The 13,891-nt window shown below is 37.6% G+C and overlaps 1 protein-coding gene across 2 annotated transcripts in view; it reads left to right on the forward strand.

Moving 5' to 3' along the window:
- Positions 1–13,891, forward strand: part of pamr1 (peptidase domain containing associated with muscle regeneration 1) — a 34,972-nt gene that overhangs the window by 7,628 nt on the left and 13,453 nt on the right. For both annotated transcript variants that reach the window (XM_015375708.1, XM_015375709.1), the window contains exons 2-6: positions 3,505–3,681; positions 6,618–6,743; positions 7,568–7,682; positions 11,846–12,063; positions 12,581–12,688. In XM_015375708.1, the coding sequence (XP_015231194.1) occupies positions 3,505–3,681; positions 6,618–6,743; positions 7,568–7,682; positions 11,846–12,063; positions 12,581–12,688 (744 nt within the window). The remainder of the gene's footprint in view (positions 1–3,504; positions 3,682–6,617; positions 6,744–7,567; positions 7,683–11,845; positions 12,064–12,580; positions 12,689–13,891) is intronic.

Below are 13,891 nucleotides of genomic sequence, written 5' to 3' on the forward strand. Positions count from 1 at the left end.
GGCGGACTTGAAGCATGCTGGCATTATGGATTGGTCCAGCAAAGTGGTAAAAATGTCAGTGATGACACCAACCAGTTGACCTGCATATTCCTTGTATATCCACCCAGGTACAGTATGTTATCAGGGCCTGGGGCCTTTCTTGGGTTGACTCTCCTCAGAGTTTTCCTCACTTCAGCTATGTTAAGGTTGAGTGCCTCCTGCCCCTGGTGTGGAACGGCTTTCACTACTGGAGTGCTGTTTAGTGCCTCAAACCTTCCAAAGAAGTTGTTTTACTCATTTAGGAAGTCAGCATTAGCTGCATCTACCAGGGGGGAGGGTGCGTTGTAGTCTGTGATCGCCCGTATGTCTTGCCACATCCTCCTGGTGTTGCTGGCATCATGGAAGAGATCCTGGTTCTTCTGGCTCTGGTTCTGCTTCGCTGATCTGATGGCACGGTTCAAGTTGGTACGTGCTGTTCTCAGTGCCTCTCTGTCACCAGTTTTGAAAGCTTAGTCCTGTGCTTTTAGTGATTACTAACCTCCCCATTCATCCAGGGTCGTTGGTTGGCCCGGGTGGTGATGTTCTATGTAATGCTGACGTCTTCAATGCATTTGTTGATGTTGGCTGACATAGTCATGGCGTACTCATCTATATATTTTTTGTGTGTGTGTCTGTGTGTATGAGAGTGAGTGTTTCTGTGTTAACAAGGATTTGAAAGAAATCAAACTAGTATAAATGGTACTGGAATCCTTAATAAGGCAAATAGCCAGTTAATCCAAACAGATAAAATACATAAAATGCATAGGAATATTACAAAAAATCATTTGTTTCCGGTTTGACTTTATCTTATTTTCAGAAACACAAGCAGATTCTATTTGGTATACTTGAGAATGGAGAGAGGCGGAAGTTCAATAAGAGCCTGTACACAGGTAGAAGTGAGTTGCAAAAAAGAAATACTGTATCTCGCATACACTGTTATTTGAAATAATACTACACACCTGAGTTAAAAAAAAAAAGGTTTTCATCCACAACAACCCACAGAAACACACTACTGAGCATTTGTTGACCAAGTAGAGGTGTTAGTTGTGGAGCCATTAAGTCATCTCTATGCAGGGAGTGGCGGCCTAGTGGTTAGGGCATAGATCTTGGAATCCTGAGGTTCTGAGTTCGAGCCCCGCTCTTATAGACCACCATTCTGGGAATCTGATCAAGACCCTAACTCCACATTGCTCCCTGGTGCCCCACGATGGCAGCACACTGCATCCCCAAGGGGATGGGTTAAATGCAAACATAAATTTCTCCAGTGTGAGATCAATAAAGTTCAATTATTATTATTACTATTAAGTCATGTAGTTGTTCTGCTCAGCTGCTGAACGGAGGGGAGTCCAAGCTGCAAAGTGACTTAAATTGTGCAAATTGGACCAAAGAACTTTACTGGAGTTAATACATCCTTAGATTGGAAAAAGTGTGTATGATTTTTAGTGTTTCTACTGTAGACAAAATTAAGCCTAATAAAATATTCAAGACTGGACTAAAAGTGGGACTGATGAATCATAGACTTGGTTTAAACTTTTGGTAAAGGTTGTAGCCTCAACCTTTCTTCAAATGGACCTAACAAAACTTACAGAGCAAAGCAAACATTTGACTGAGAAAACATGAAAGCTGTCCGTCCTCTAAATCCTATTATGTTGAATATCTGATAATATGTTGTAATGATGCATGCTACATACATTAACACATTTAAAAAGTTGTTTCACATAGCTAGAATATGCTTAACCATGTACCGCTAGCATTTAGTAACCTAATGCTATTTGACTTTTCTAAAAACTCATGGTGATATTGCATCTTTCTAACACAGGTAAGAAAACTAATAGTCGAAACATTGTTACACAACCAGTAAATTCTAAAATGCATCTTCAAATGCTGTGAATTTAATAGGTGATTCTTGCTCAGTCAATGCTTAAGTTGTAGGGTCTTTTGTTACTTTGGTCACTGGTGGGGTTCTAGTTCAAGTCCTGAACATAAACAAAGTGGTGTGGAAATGGGCCTAACATGTTCCCTTAGCATTCCAATGTGGTACCAAAGGGCTCCTAACAAAGCATCAGCATGTGATGAACTGGGAGGGAACCTGGGCTTGTGTAATCTTCTTTTTTAGCCATGTCTTCTTTTCTCAGCACACATCCCTTTAAACATGCAGGCCAGACACATGCTGTGGATGTTTGTGGCTTTAAATGTTCGCTCAGCAGAAATCCAAAAAAATCACTGTCAGGATAGAAAGTACACTTTTGCTTTTATCCAGAGGAGATTAGATATAAAAAAAAATTAAGAAAGTGAAAGGATTATCTAGGACTATTACAGATTAACAGGTCTGCTTTCAGTAAATGACAAGAAATAGGAATTTACAATAAGGAAGCTTTAATAGACCACAAGTTCTGATTTGCACAAAGCAGTACCCCAGAGAGAGCTCTCGTATTCAGTTAAAGACATGACTTACTACCCTTCAGTGTGTTTCCTGAGGTTAATGCCATATCCAGCTGAACCTAAGCTAAAAAATAGCATATACAGCAACCCAAATATAGAAAAGAACATACAGTCAGGTACTGTAAGTGTGCTGGGAAACCCGATAGCCATCCTTAGAAAACCTGTAGAGACATTAAGTCAATAGTATCATATTATTTACTGCCTGCCATATGTCAATACACAGCTATAGACAAAATAGTTGAGGAGAGGGCTAACTGAGACAATTTATGATATCATCAATGTGGAAGAGCAATAGGGTGGATTCACAACATTCCAAGACATCTGTGTTTGTCTCCTGCTGACCATGATCCTCTGAAAGATTTATCACCATTTTTTTCCTTGGTATGTTCAATTCCTCTCTTGTGTCTGTGGAACAAAAACTTCATGATGAATTAAAAACAAAGCATGTTGTTGTGGCTTTTGAAAATCCATGGTTAAGTGCAAAGAAGTCATTATTTACGTGGGACTAAAAAGACGTACAATATGTTGCACTGTCATTGTGCCAAGTTTAAAGTGCTGCCTTGGTTCACCACATCTGCCACAAAAGCATTTCCACTTGTCTGTTTTAGCTTTTAGATCCACTGTTACATAATGGCCACTCAGGCTTAAAGTTATTTAAATGACTGATTTTAGATCCAGTTCAACAAAACAGTTATTGGATTAAGACATTTCAAACAATGACTGTCTTTGCAGAAGAGTTTACACAGAGAAAATTCACTTGCATCTGTTTCCAATTGTTTTTATTATTATATTTCTGATTAAGCAACACATAGAGGGTGAAAACTCCCTGGGGTTTATCTTTCCTCTGAAATCAAAGTGAAAACAAGAGGCAGGGAAAAGCAGTTGGAATGAAAAACCAAACTCACAAATGTTTTCATCCCCTCCAAGATCGCTCTCTTTATCCCTGGGTAAATATTTCGTTTGGTCTGTATCCTTCATGGTCGTTCACATAAAACCTCCTTTGTTTTTCCATCATCCCTAACCTGCATGTAATTTGTTGTTCAGATTACAGGTACTTGCACAACCACTGCCCAGGTCCAGAGTGGAACATTATGTGCAGAGGCTGCTGTGAGTATGACGTTATCCGCTGTAAGTGTCCTATACAAGGCACTCCGGTTGGCTACGCTGTGCCCTGCTGCCGGAATGCCATCAACGAGTGTGACCCCTGCATCATTCATCCAGGTAATGGCACTGTGAATACTGACACATAGAAATACAGCACTAAGTTTGCCATTAGCTTTAAATAGCTTGTAGCCTTTCATATAATATGCAGATAAAAAATACTTATAACAACTGATGCATTTGCTTTGTTTCCTTTCTGTTCAATGTTCCTCACATCCTTCACTCATTCAATGCAATAGGCAGCTGTTTTAAATCTCTCAAGAGTAATGAACTAATTTTAGGTGAAAAACCAGAACAGTATTGAAGTGGCAGAGCTCCACTACAGAAACTCTGATCTTAAAAAGGTATGCTGGCTGAAGTTTTACAACTTGTTTTACACTCAATACATTTTCAGTAGATTATGGATTATTAGCAATCTTTATAGAAGCAAAGTTATTGAAGTTGTGTTGATAAATCCGTGCAATTGTCAGTTGTCAGTTTAACCAAGCACTGCGAAGTCATCCTATGTCCTCGTCCATACGACGTCATCTCACATGGTTGTATTAAATAGGAATTAGAAGCTGAAAACTAGTACAGACTACATATTAGTAATGGAAAGTTTGGATAAATGTGTTGCAAAAAGGAAAGGGTTAGGGTTCTTACCTTAAAATCTCAGCTAGTAATGGTGAGTAACATCTGAGAAGAAACTGACAGCAGAAACAGCTGATAAGTCATGTGTGTAAAAGTTCACTATGTCAGAGCTGATTCCAAAATAATGTTTCCATCTCCTGTTTTGCTCATGAACCCTTTTTCGCAAAAAAAAAACAACCCCAAAAACAAACAAAAACCACCTAATAGAATTTTAGGGAGTTTATTCATATTTAGCTGTTTACATCAAGCCAATTTGTGTAATGACCGGGGGAAAAAAATAAAATAAGGAAGACCCAGAATTCGACCAGGAGAAAGAGAGATGTTTAAACAATTTATTGGAATGGGAAACTTCCATCTGTTGGGAGGAATTCATCATAGTCAGCAACTAGAAGTTCTGGAAAGAGATTGGACAGATGAGTGACCAGACAGAAACAAAGGGGAATGTTTCTGTTGTTGGATTATAGTTCACTAACCTTCTTTGCGTTTGGGGACAAACTTTGAGAGTTTCTGAAGATGCCAGTTGGCGTGTGACATCACTGGTGAAATTCTGATGATTCTACAATCTGTCCAGGCTGATTTGGAGGAATCCTTCTTTGACAGTTAATCGTTAATCCAACAGAACGCACAGGGTCAGATTGGTGAGAGCAGAGACCGGCAGAATGATGAAGGGGATAAACCAGAGTTCACAATCTGCGAGCAGGTCCAGAGTCAAAGCCAGAAGATCAGAGATCCAGAGACAACCTAGGGGAGAATCCAAGACAGAGGTCAGGGCACAAAAAGCAGGTCGGAGATCCAAAAACACACGACAGGTCCCATAGGGTTTAGGTAAGCTCAGAAAATCAGGAAACAGAATTGGCTCAGAATCAGGCAGACAAGTTTAAAGAAATGTTGAAAAAAACTCACGATAGCTAGTAATAATCTGGCACTACTTACTGGTCTGAGAGCTCATGGGGTCAGGTAAACTAGTGAATGAGATGGAGGCTGATTGGAAATAGGGTGGAGCTGACAGGTGTGTTGAATCCTGAACCAATCCAGCAGTAGTGCCTGAAATTATGACACTCTGATGTGATACTTCAAGAAATACTTCATTAGGAAAAGTTAAGGGAAATGCACCTTGTGTTGGGGTTTGAGGTGCACTTGTTGCTTGTCTTCTGTGATTCATCTTCACAATATGTTGCCCCTGTACGTTTGCTGCTGTGCAAACTTAACCAAGTAGCCAAGTCAAGGAAGCTGCAGATTGTTTTACACCTATATACACAAAGAATTTACCCAGAATCACTCTATCATGAACTGCATAATGAAACCTAAAGAGGCAACAGACGTAAATAGAGGGAAACTTGTTTTAAGTGATTTTACATGAAACTGTCAGGAAAGAAAAAGGGTTGTCTATATATTGAATGTGATAGTACATTTCTAAATATTTAAAATGTGCTGTAAATCCACTCAAACTACCTGTAAAAAATACACAGATTTCCTACTTTATTGTTCCCAAATTGTGTCAACACAGAGAAATGGTCTTGTGCAAGACTCTATTTTAGAAACCAGTCTAACTTCCGATTTGAAGCTTACAGGAACCGTTGTTTTAATACATTTAACACACACAAACATGTTTTTTTTATTTGCCCATTTATTTCTTTAATTCATAGTTATTTACAAATAGGTTAACATTATCTATAGTATGTACTGTATGTAAGATACTGAGTGATAATATGAATTTCCAAGAATACACTTTAAACTACTTTAAAGTGTCCAATTATATTTTGAGGAAAAATGTTTCTTGACACTTTATTTTGAGATTAACATAGTTTGTACATGTGCAGATTCAGATATTTTAACACATGAAAAACACTATTGCTTTCTACATGCTTATTGCCTGTAGAAGAATGTCAGTTTTTCTTCACTGCAAGAATATGCTCATTATCTCTTTTATGAGGAGAAAACAGATGTTCTAAGTTAAATTAATACCTACAAAGCAGTTTTACTGTTTAACACAAAAATGCTGTTTAACCCTATAATCATAGACTTCCATCAGCCCTATTGTTTAAACTCATAGTTTTTCAAGCTGTACGTTGCTGTTCACTTTTAATAGACCGACTGGCCTCTTAAGTGAAAATCCATCTGTAAAGGGAACATTTCTAAATTTTCTATTTCAGGAAGCAGCAGCATGTGTTTGTATTCTGTTGTAGTGACAGCTAAGTTTAATAGGTTTAGCAGAGTTGATGCAAAAGAAAGTTAAGGGTCTGTTAAAGAACAGCTACCTTGCTGTGGTGCTTCTCGTAAAATGTAAAATTTTCCTACATATATAGCAGCAGTGTACACTGCATACCCTGGTTATTATAATGTTTCCTGTTCTACATCTGTTGCAGGCTGCAGCATATTTGAGAACTGTAAGCGTTGTAACAATGGCACATGGGGGCCCAAGGATAACTTCTTTGTTGATGGCCAATACTGTGCCGAGTGTCGCCCCGGCTGGTCTGGAGGAGATTGCATGAGTAAGTCTTTTTAATCATCCGTGGTAGTTTTTCTCTCTATTCTGTAAGTTGAATTGAACAAAGGGGTATGTGTCCTGTGTGCTGGTACAGTTTATGCACAGTTGCCTTGCTGCAAGAAGGTTCTGGGGTTGATCCCCGGCCAAGAGTCTTTTTGCATGGAGTTGGCATATTCTCCCCAAATGTACTTCGTAATTCGACTGAAACATGGACTAGGAGTTCATTTAAAAGAGTTAATAGCACTCTAAATTGCCCTTAGTTGTATGTGGTTGTGTGTCTCTGTGATGGAATGGCAAACTCTGTATAACTGGGTGTATATAAACTTTCTTGCCAATAGACTTCTTGAGATAAGCACCACCCCACCGTGACTTTGATGGTTAAGCAACAGAAGATGGATAGTTCCATATGTTTATTTATTTATTTTTTCTTTCTTTTAATTTGATTTATCTTTAGTTGAGCCTTTTGTGCCATGCTGGATCTTTGCCAAAACCTCAGGGTTTTTTCCACAAGCATATGAATGACAAATCAGTCAACAATTGGCCTGCCCATAAAACAAGCTAAAATATAGCATTGAGTCTATGTTCCATATGCAAATATTCTACCACAGGGCACAGCATACATAGCATGCATTTAATTAATGGCAGATGCCAATGTTTCTTTGTGAATCTCTCTGTTGACTCTTTATATTCTGTTTATGCCTCTTCTGCTTCTTTACTGATGTTGAAAAATTATAAACCATATTTTTCCAGGAAAACAATGCAGAAATATGTTCCCCAAACAATTATCCACTGCTAAAAGAGCAGCATATATCTCTCTGTATGTTTCAGAGTGTGGGGGAGTTATTCATAAACAACAGGGACATTTGGTTCTTGAGAGCTACCCCAACAATGCAAGGTGTGAGTGGACCTTGCAGGTGGAAAGGCCTTTTACCATTGAACTTCGGTAAGGCAAATAAACTACGATTTTTAAACATTTCCTTCCTTATCTGTGTAATAGGTCAACGCTAGTTGATTATCTTATGTCTGTGTAGCATTGGTGAGGTGTGGTGAACCATACTAATGTATATATAACCATATCACTGTATAAATCACATTCTTTAAAATTGTCCTATTCAAAGATACCACGGTTATCATATACAGTGTATGCTTATTTTGGGGAACTGAAAACAAGCGGTGCAGATGGCTAGGTGGAGAATAAAAGCTACATGCATTATGATTCCTCTCAGAAATTAATTTTTTTTATCCATATCAAACTTTAATCAAATGTTGACTTTGTTATAAGCATTGAAAACTGCAATTTTACATAAATGCTGTCATTGGTGAGGCATCCATACTCATGACCTGCCACATGAAAAGAAAGACCTACTAGCCAACCTAAATATTAAATCGTAGTCCACACAATATTTAAACACTCTCTACCCATAACAGTGCTCTCCTCTATGATTATTAAAGATTAACACATAAACTTTAACAATCACACTGATTACTGTAAACCATTAAATTGCATTGTGATGTATTAGTGGTGTGAAATAGATACATTTACACATCTGGTAGACATTTTAAATGAAAGAATGAGGAGGTAAGATGGGTTTTTTTCCTGGATGACTAGGATTTTCATTGCCCGTGATGATAAGTCAGACTCCCATTGCTTATTGGAGAATGTCGATGTTGATGTCAATAGTGATTGCCAGGTGATCCGAGATGTCGAGGCTGAGGTTTGAGATATGATTTACTGAGATGCTGAAGGAGCAGAGAAAATTCAGGGTGTGACAAAGAAAGTGAGTAGAGAAGATAAAATGTTTGAAGTTGAGCAATGTAGCAGGTCCAGGACCTCAGTAGCAGATTTGCAGTTCCTGTCATCATTGTGGAAATCAAAATCACCTAAGAGGATGTCTGCAGGTGAGATGGCAAAAAGCCGTGTCAGAAGAACAGAGAAATCAGAGAGAAATTAGGGGTTAGTATTACGGCTCAATAACTGACTGCTAGGACTAGAGAAGTAGGACCAAATAGCTTAAATACAACATGTTAAAATTAGGGATAATCAGGAATGGAGAAGGAGGTATTTTCATTTTCTTTTTTATGTACAGCTGCAACACCACCTCCTTGCCTCTCAGTGTAACTTTTTTGTGTATATGAAGCCATGGATTCTGGTCTGGTTCAGAAATTATCCAGGAGCAAACCCCAGGATTATCTGTCTCACTGGCCTTTTCTGGATTGTGCTGTGAACACTGACGGCAATGAGAGGGTCAATACTGAGGTTTACTGAAAAACCTACACATACAGACTAATATCTGAAATTTGATTCACATCAACCACTGGAACACAAACTTTCATTGATCCGACCTCTTATTTACCAGGCTAACAATGTTCCCTCAATTGCAGAAACATGTGGTTTTCTGAACCTTACATTTGTTAAGTTTTCCAAAAAAAAATTTAACATGAAGAACACTGCATTTAATAAAGAGGAGAAGACAAAGAGCCAAAAACATTGCAATGCCATGAGTCAGGAGTTTCTTAGAAACTCAGAGGAATTTTCTCTAAATATAACATAAGAAATAACATAACATCCCAATTCCCATAAAAGTTAAAAAGTCTGGCAAAATGTTATTATATTAATTGTGTCTCAGCTGACATAAATTAATGCTGGCTATTTATTTTAATGGATGCTAAATGGACAATGATTTTAAATCTAGTATAATAGCTGCAGTTTCAAACATGCTCACAAGCCTAAAGCCAAGTTCACGACCTTGGAGATATAATAACGGCAACAATATACAGCACAAAGTATCACAATCGCAGTCATCACATCACCAAAAAGATTTTAAAAAAGATATTTATCACATTTATAGTTTGAATTCAGTTGTATCCAAGTACATTTGAAGATGGTATAAAGCTCCCCAAGCTAAGGAAAACAGAGGTCTGTGAAAATACTTGGACATTTGGTTTTAAATGTATGTTTGTGCCTTTGTATATAAATAGACAACCAAAAGGAACCCTCTCTATGTTGTTCCAACTTCGCTACACAAATGTTTAATCTGATTCACAGAAAATACTTCATTATCAAGACTTTGAGATTGCAACAACACCTTCTATGTGCTCAACATCTCAAATATTGGTCTCTTTATCACTCATCTGTAAAAGCCATTAATAAGTGGCCTGATGGATTGAAATTTTTTACTTTGCACAAGTATTAAGTGTTATGTGTTTTTTTTTAAGTTAATATCAGAATTCTACAACCTCCCTCTCCAATCAGCAAAATGTATGAATTTAATTATAACATGATTTTCTATTTCTATACTTGTGTCCCAAAGACTTTCAAAGGAAGCTTTTAAACAAAGACCTAGCACAGCTGTTCACAGGCTAGTTTGTTTATTTCTTTTTTTCTAGTCTAAGTTCTTCAACAATATTCGAATGATTTATTCTGAAATTCAAGTGATATCAATTTGTAGAAACTGTTGCAGACTTAATTTCCCTCAAACATCATCCCTTATTAGTTAATATTCAATTAATTTTAATACCATTTATTTATATACCTCCAATTCACAACACGTCACCTCAAGGCACTTTACAGTTCACCAGATCATACAGTCAAATTGATTCAAGGTTTTCTATCAAAGGAAAATGAGTTGATTGCATCGAGTCATTGACTCGAAAGCAATCCGTCAAACTAAGCATGCTTGTGTGCTGGAGTTGGTGCAGCAACACTACTATATTAACCCTGACCATTGTTTGCACACAAAAAACAAACACACCAAAGCTACCACATATTTATAAACTGAGAGACAATTTTACACTATAAATTTAAGTTATATGTATTTCAAATTCTGTTAAAGGAGAACATGGTTAATTAATTATCAAAACAACTTTTTGCCATATTTGGTAAGGCTGTAAGTATGCAGGGAGTGTTTGGTTTTTAAGTCTCAGAGGACCGCATCTAAGAGCAAGCTAAGAACAATCTGGTGTTCAGGCTCCTTTTAGTGGCTCTTAAGCAGTTTATAGATATGCTGGATTTAAGAAGAATCAAACAAAAACTAATTGGTCATATTACCAGTGCAGAAAAGGCAGCATGAGGCCGGGACCCACTCTGTGGCAGAACCGATTACTAGAATCTACATGCAGGACCAATTAAGCAGTTAGGTGGTTTCTTATGCAGAGCTAAAGCAAGAAACAGAGGGAGAAATTGGGCTTAATTACTGACAGAAACTGTTCAACATTAAACTTCTTTGGTCTTACACTGCCTCCACTTTAGGAGCTTTAATGGGGTTGCTTCTGCAAGGCCAGCAGTGGGAAAGTGGCCTGAAGCAGGCTAAGATCTTTTTCATGCTTGTTTAGTTTTTTTTTAAGTTACATAAAATTTTATTTATTTACAGCTCCATTTAGAATTTGGTTTTGTTTTCAGAAGACATAAATGACTCTTAGGTTGCAATAAGAAGTGTGTATGTTTGGAGTCAAGGTCTAGTCTTTTTATCCCTCTTTAGAGCACAATATCAAGCATGGTGGTAGCCTCCTAATGGTAAGGGGATGTTTTCTGCCAGTTGTTATGGGTTTCTTAACCCTGGACCTCAGGGCCCACTTTCCTTCATATTTTAGATATGTCTCTTCTTCGGCACACCAGATTCACATGATTGCATTACCTCCTTGGCAGCCATCAAATGTTGCAAAGGCCTTTTGATCACCTTTTCATTTAGATTAGGTGTGTGGAGGCAGAGAAACGCCAACAACATGTAGGACAGTTGGCCCTGAGGACCAAGGTTAAGAAATTATCCATTATGGTACACTGAAAAAAAGTACAATAATGAGAACAAAGACTACCTTATTTAACTTAACTTTCATTTGCAAACAATTTCTGTGGATTTAGATGTGGTCAAATATATCAGTGTGAATTAAAGAAACCCATAACTGATTAAAGCTTTGATCATGTTGTTTTGAAGATTCATCTAATGTAGACTATGTTGTATGATCAATTCCTCTTGAAAAAGTAATGCATCATTAAAAGCCAAAAATAATGTTTATATGTCCATGAAGTAATGTAAAAGTTTGAATGTCTGCAACTGTGTCTTCTGAAACATCTAAACATTTACTTCCTTGCTTGTTATTTACATCCAGGTTTATGATGCTGAGCCTGGAATCTCATCCTTCCTGTCGTTACGACTTTGTGGAGGTCCGTGATGGAGACAGCATTAACTCCCGTGTCATCGGTAGATTCTGTGGAAACAACCGTCCCGCATTACTCCAGAGCTCTGGCAACACTTTGCACATTCTGTTTGTTTCTGACGGATACAAGAATTTTGACGGATTCTTTGCTACTTTCCAGGAAAGCTCAGGTTGGTCGAATAAAAAAGACAATAAAGCACCTCTTGATAAGAATAGTTTGTATATTTAACTGTAAAGATCAGCCAAATTTTAAATCCTCACCAGTATTATTAGCAATGGAATATATTTTCACATGAAAGGAATATTAGTTCTATAAAAGTGAACTGGCATATGTTTTGTGTAATAAATATAAAGGGCATTTGTAACATGACACGCAATGAACTAAGAGGCTCTGTAGAACCGTAGCCCACAACAGATGAAAACAAGAAGAAGTTGCCATGGCACCCCTCATCCATTGCCTTTGTGAAGCTCTTTGGTGGTGCGTGACTGGCACCTACATGTTGCAGGTCAGAATTTGCTAAAGTAAACGGAGGCTGCTTTGTGTGTAAATACTTACATGTATTTAGAGACGAAACCAGGAAGGATTTCAGCTTTTTATATGAAGGATTTAATCATTTGGAAAGGCATTTAGTAAATATATGTCCCTAATTCTGGTTGCATTTCAGCATCACATTTGTCTTTTAACAGCTTGCAGCTCATCCCCTTGCCTGCACGATGGGACTTGTATTCTGGACACTTCTTACACTTACCACTGTGCCTGTTTAGCAGGCTATACTGGGAAGAGGTGTGAAAATGGTAGGTGTTTAAGATTTAACCATACAAACACAGTGCTAGTAGTTTGTATTTAAATATAAAACCATAGAGATAAAAATGTTGATCTATTCAAGTAATTTTAAGTCCTATAACTTAATTTTTTTTTATCTAAAGTGACATCTGAAGAACCATACTGAGCTTTGTGGTGTACGAAAACTATTTGGGTATATCTGAAAGGAGACACACCTAGTTACGGCATATTTATCAAGAACTTATTTCTTCCTTGAAGTTTTTTTTTTTTTTCTATTGTGTTGCTGGCCTGAGTCAGGCGATGATTCACAGTCTTGAGGGAAATGTTTGTGGTCTGGACTGAGTTCTCATCAGCTGCCTCCAACAATTGTGGTTTTCTAAAGCTATAAAATAAGTTTTTAGTAGAGAGGCTGAAATCCACCTAACTAATCCGTTTTCCTGATTCTAGGGAGGATAATGAATGACACAACTATTTCAGTTGATGACAGTGTCCTGCAAAAATATTCACATCCCTTCAATTTTTTTTTATTCATCCTGCATAAAGTTTAGTCCAGCTAAACCAAACTATTTTACAAATTAATTTATTACATTTCATGTGAGAAATCTAAAGAAAACTGTGTTGGGAATAAACAATCTCTGTCAGGGTTGGTGCATATAGTTGTGGACCCAAATGCAGAGTAGAAGGAGGTACAGAAGATTGCTTGCAAAATTTAATGAATAAGGCAACAGAAACAAAATCCAAGAATCGAATGCAGAAAACCAAAAACCTGGAGATGTCAGAGAAAAGCACACATGGGGAGGGCCAAGTAACAACTAGAAACCAGCAAAGAGTAACTGAACAGGAGGTGTATATATGGGAGACAGAAACAATGGGGGGAATAATTATCTGTTAGGGAGCAGGTGTAGACAGAAGTAACCTGAAGGAGCTAAGCCAAAGGAGACAGGCACGAGGGGGCAACCGAGAGCAACTAAAAAAATACAACACTGCTTAAATATAACACAAAATGGAAAAGAAACCAATGAAAGAAACCAAGAAAACAGAATGACATACATAACTGAAAACTCAAAAAGAAACTCAAAAAGAAGTCCAAAAGGGGAGAACCATAACAAATATCCCTTAAATTCTGTAGCATGTTATAGGTAGGCTCTGTGTATCTCCAGTCTACCACATCATCACATTTTCAATCATACACATTAGCAGATGAGTAGACATCA

Source organism: Cyprinodon variegatus, unplaced genomic scaffold (assembly GCF_000732505.1).
Source record: "Cyprinodon variegatus isolate N-32 unplaced genomic scaffold, C_variegatus-1.0 Scaffold124, whole genome shotgun sequence".
NCBI classification, from domain to species: domain Eukaryota; kingdom Metazoa; phylum Chordata; class Actinopteri; order Cyprinodontiformes; family Cyprinodontidae; genus Cyprinodon; species Cyprinodon variegatus.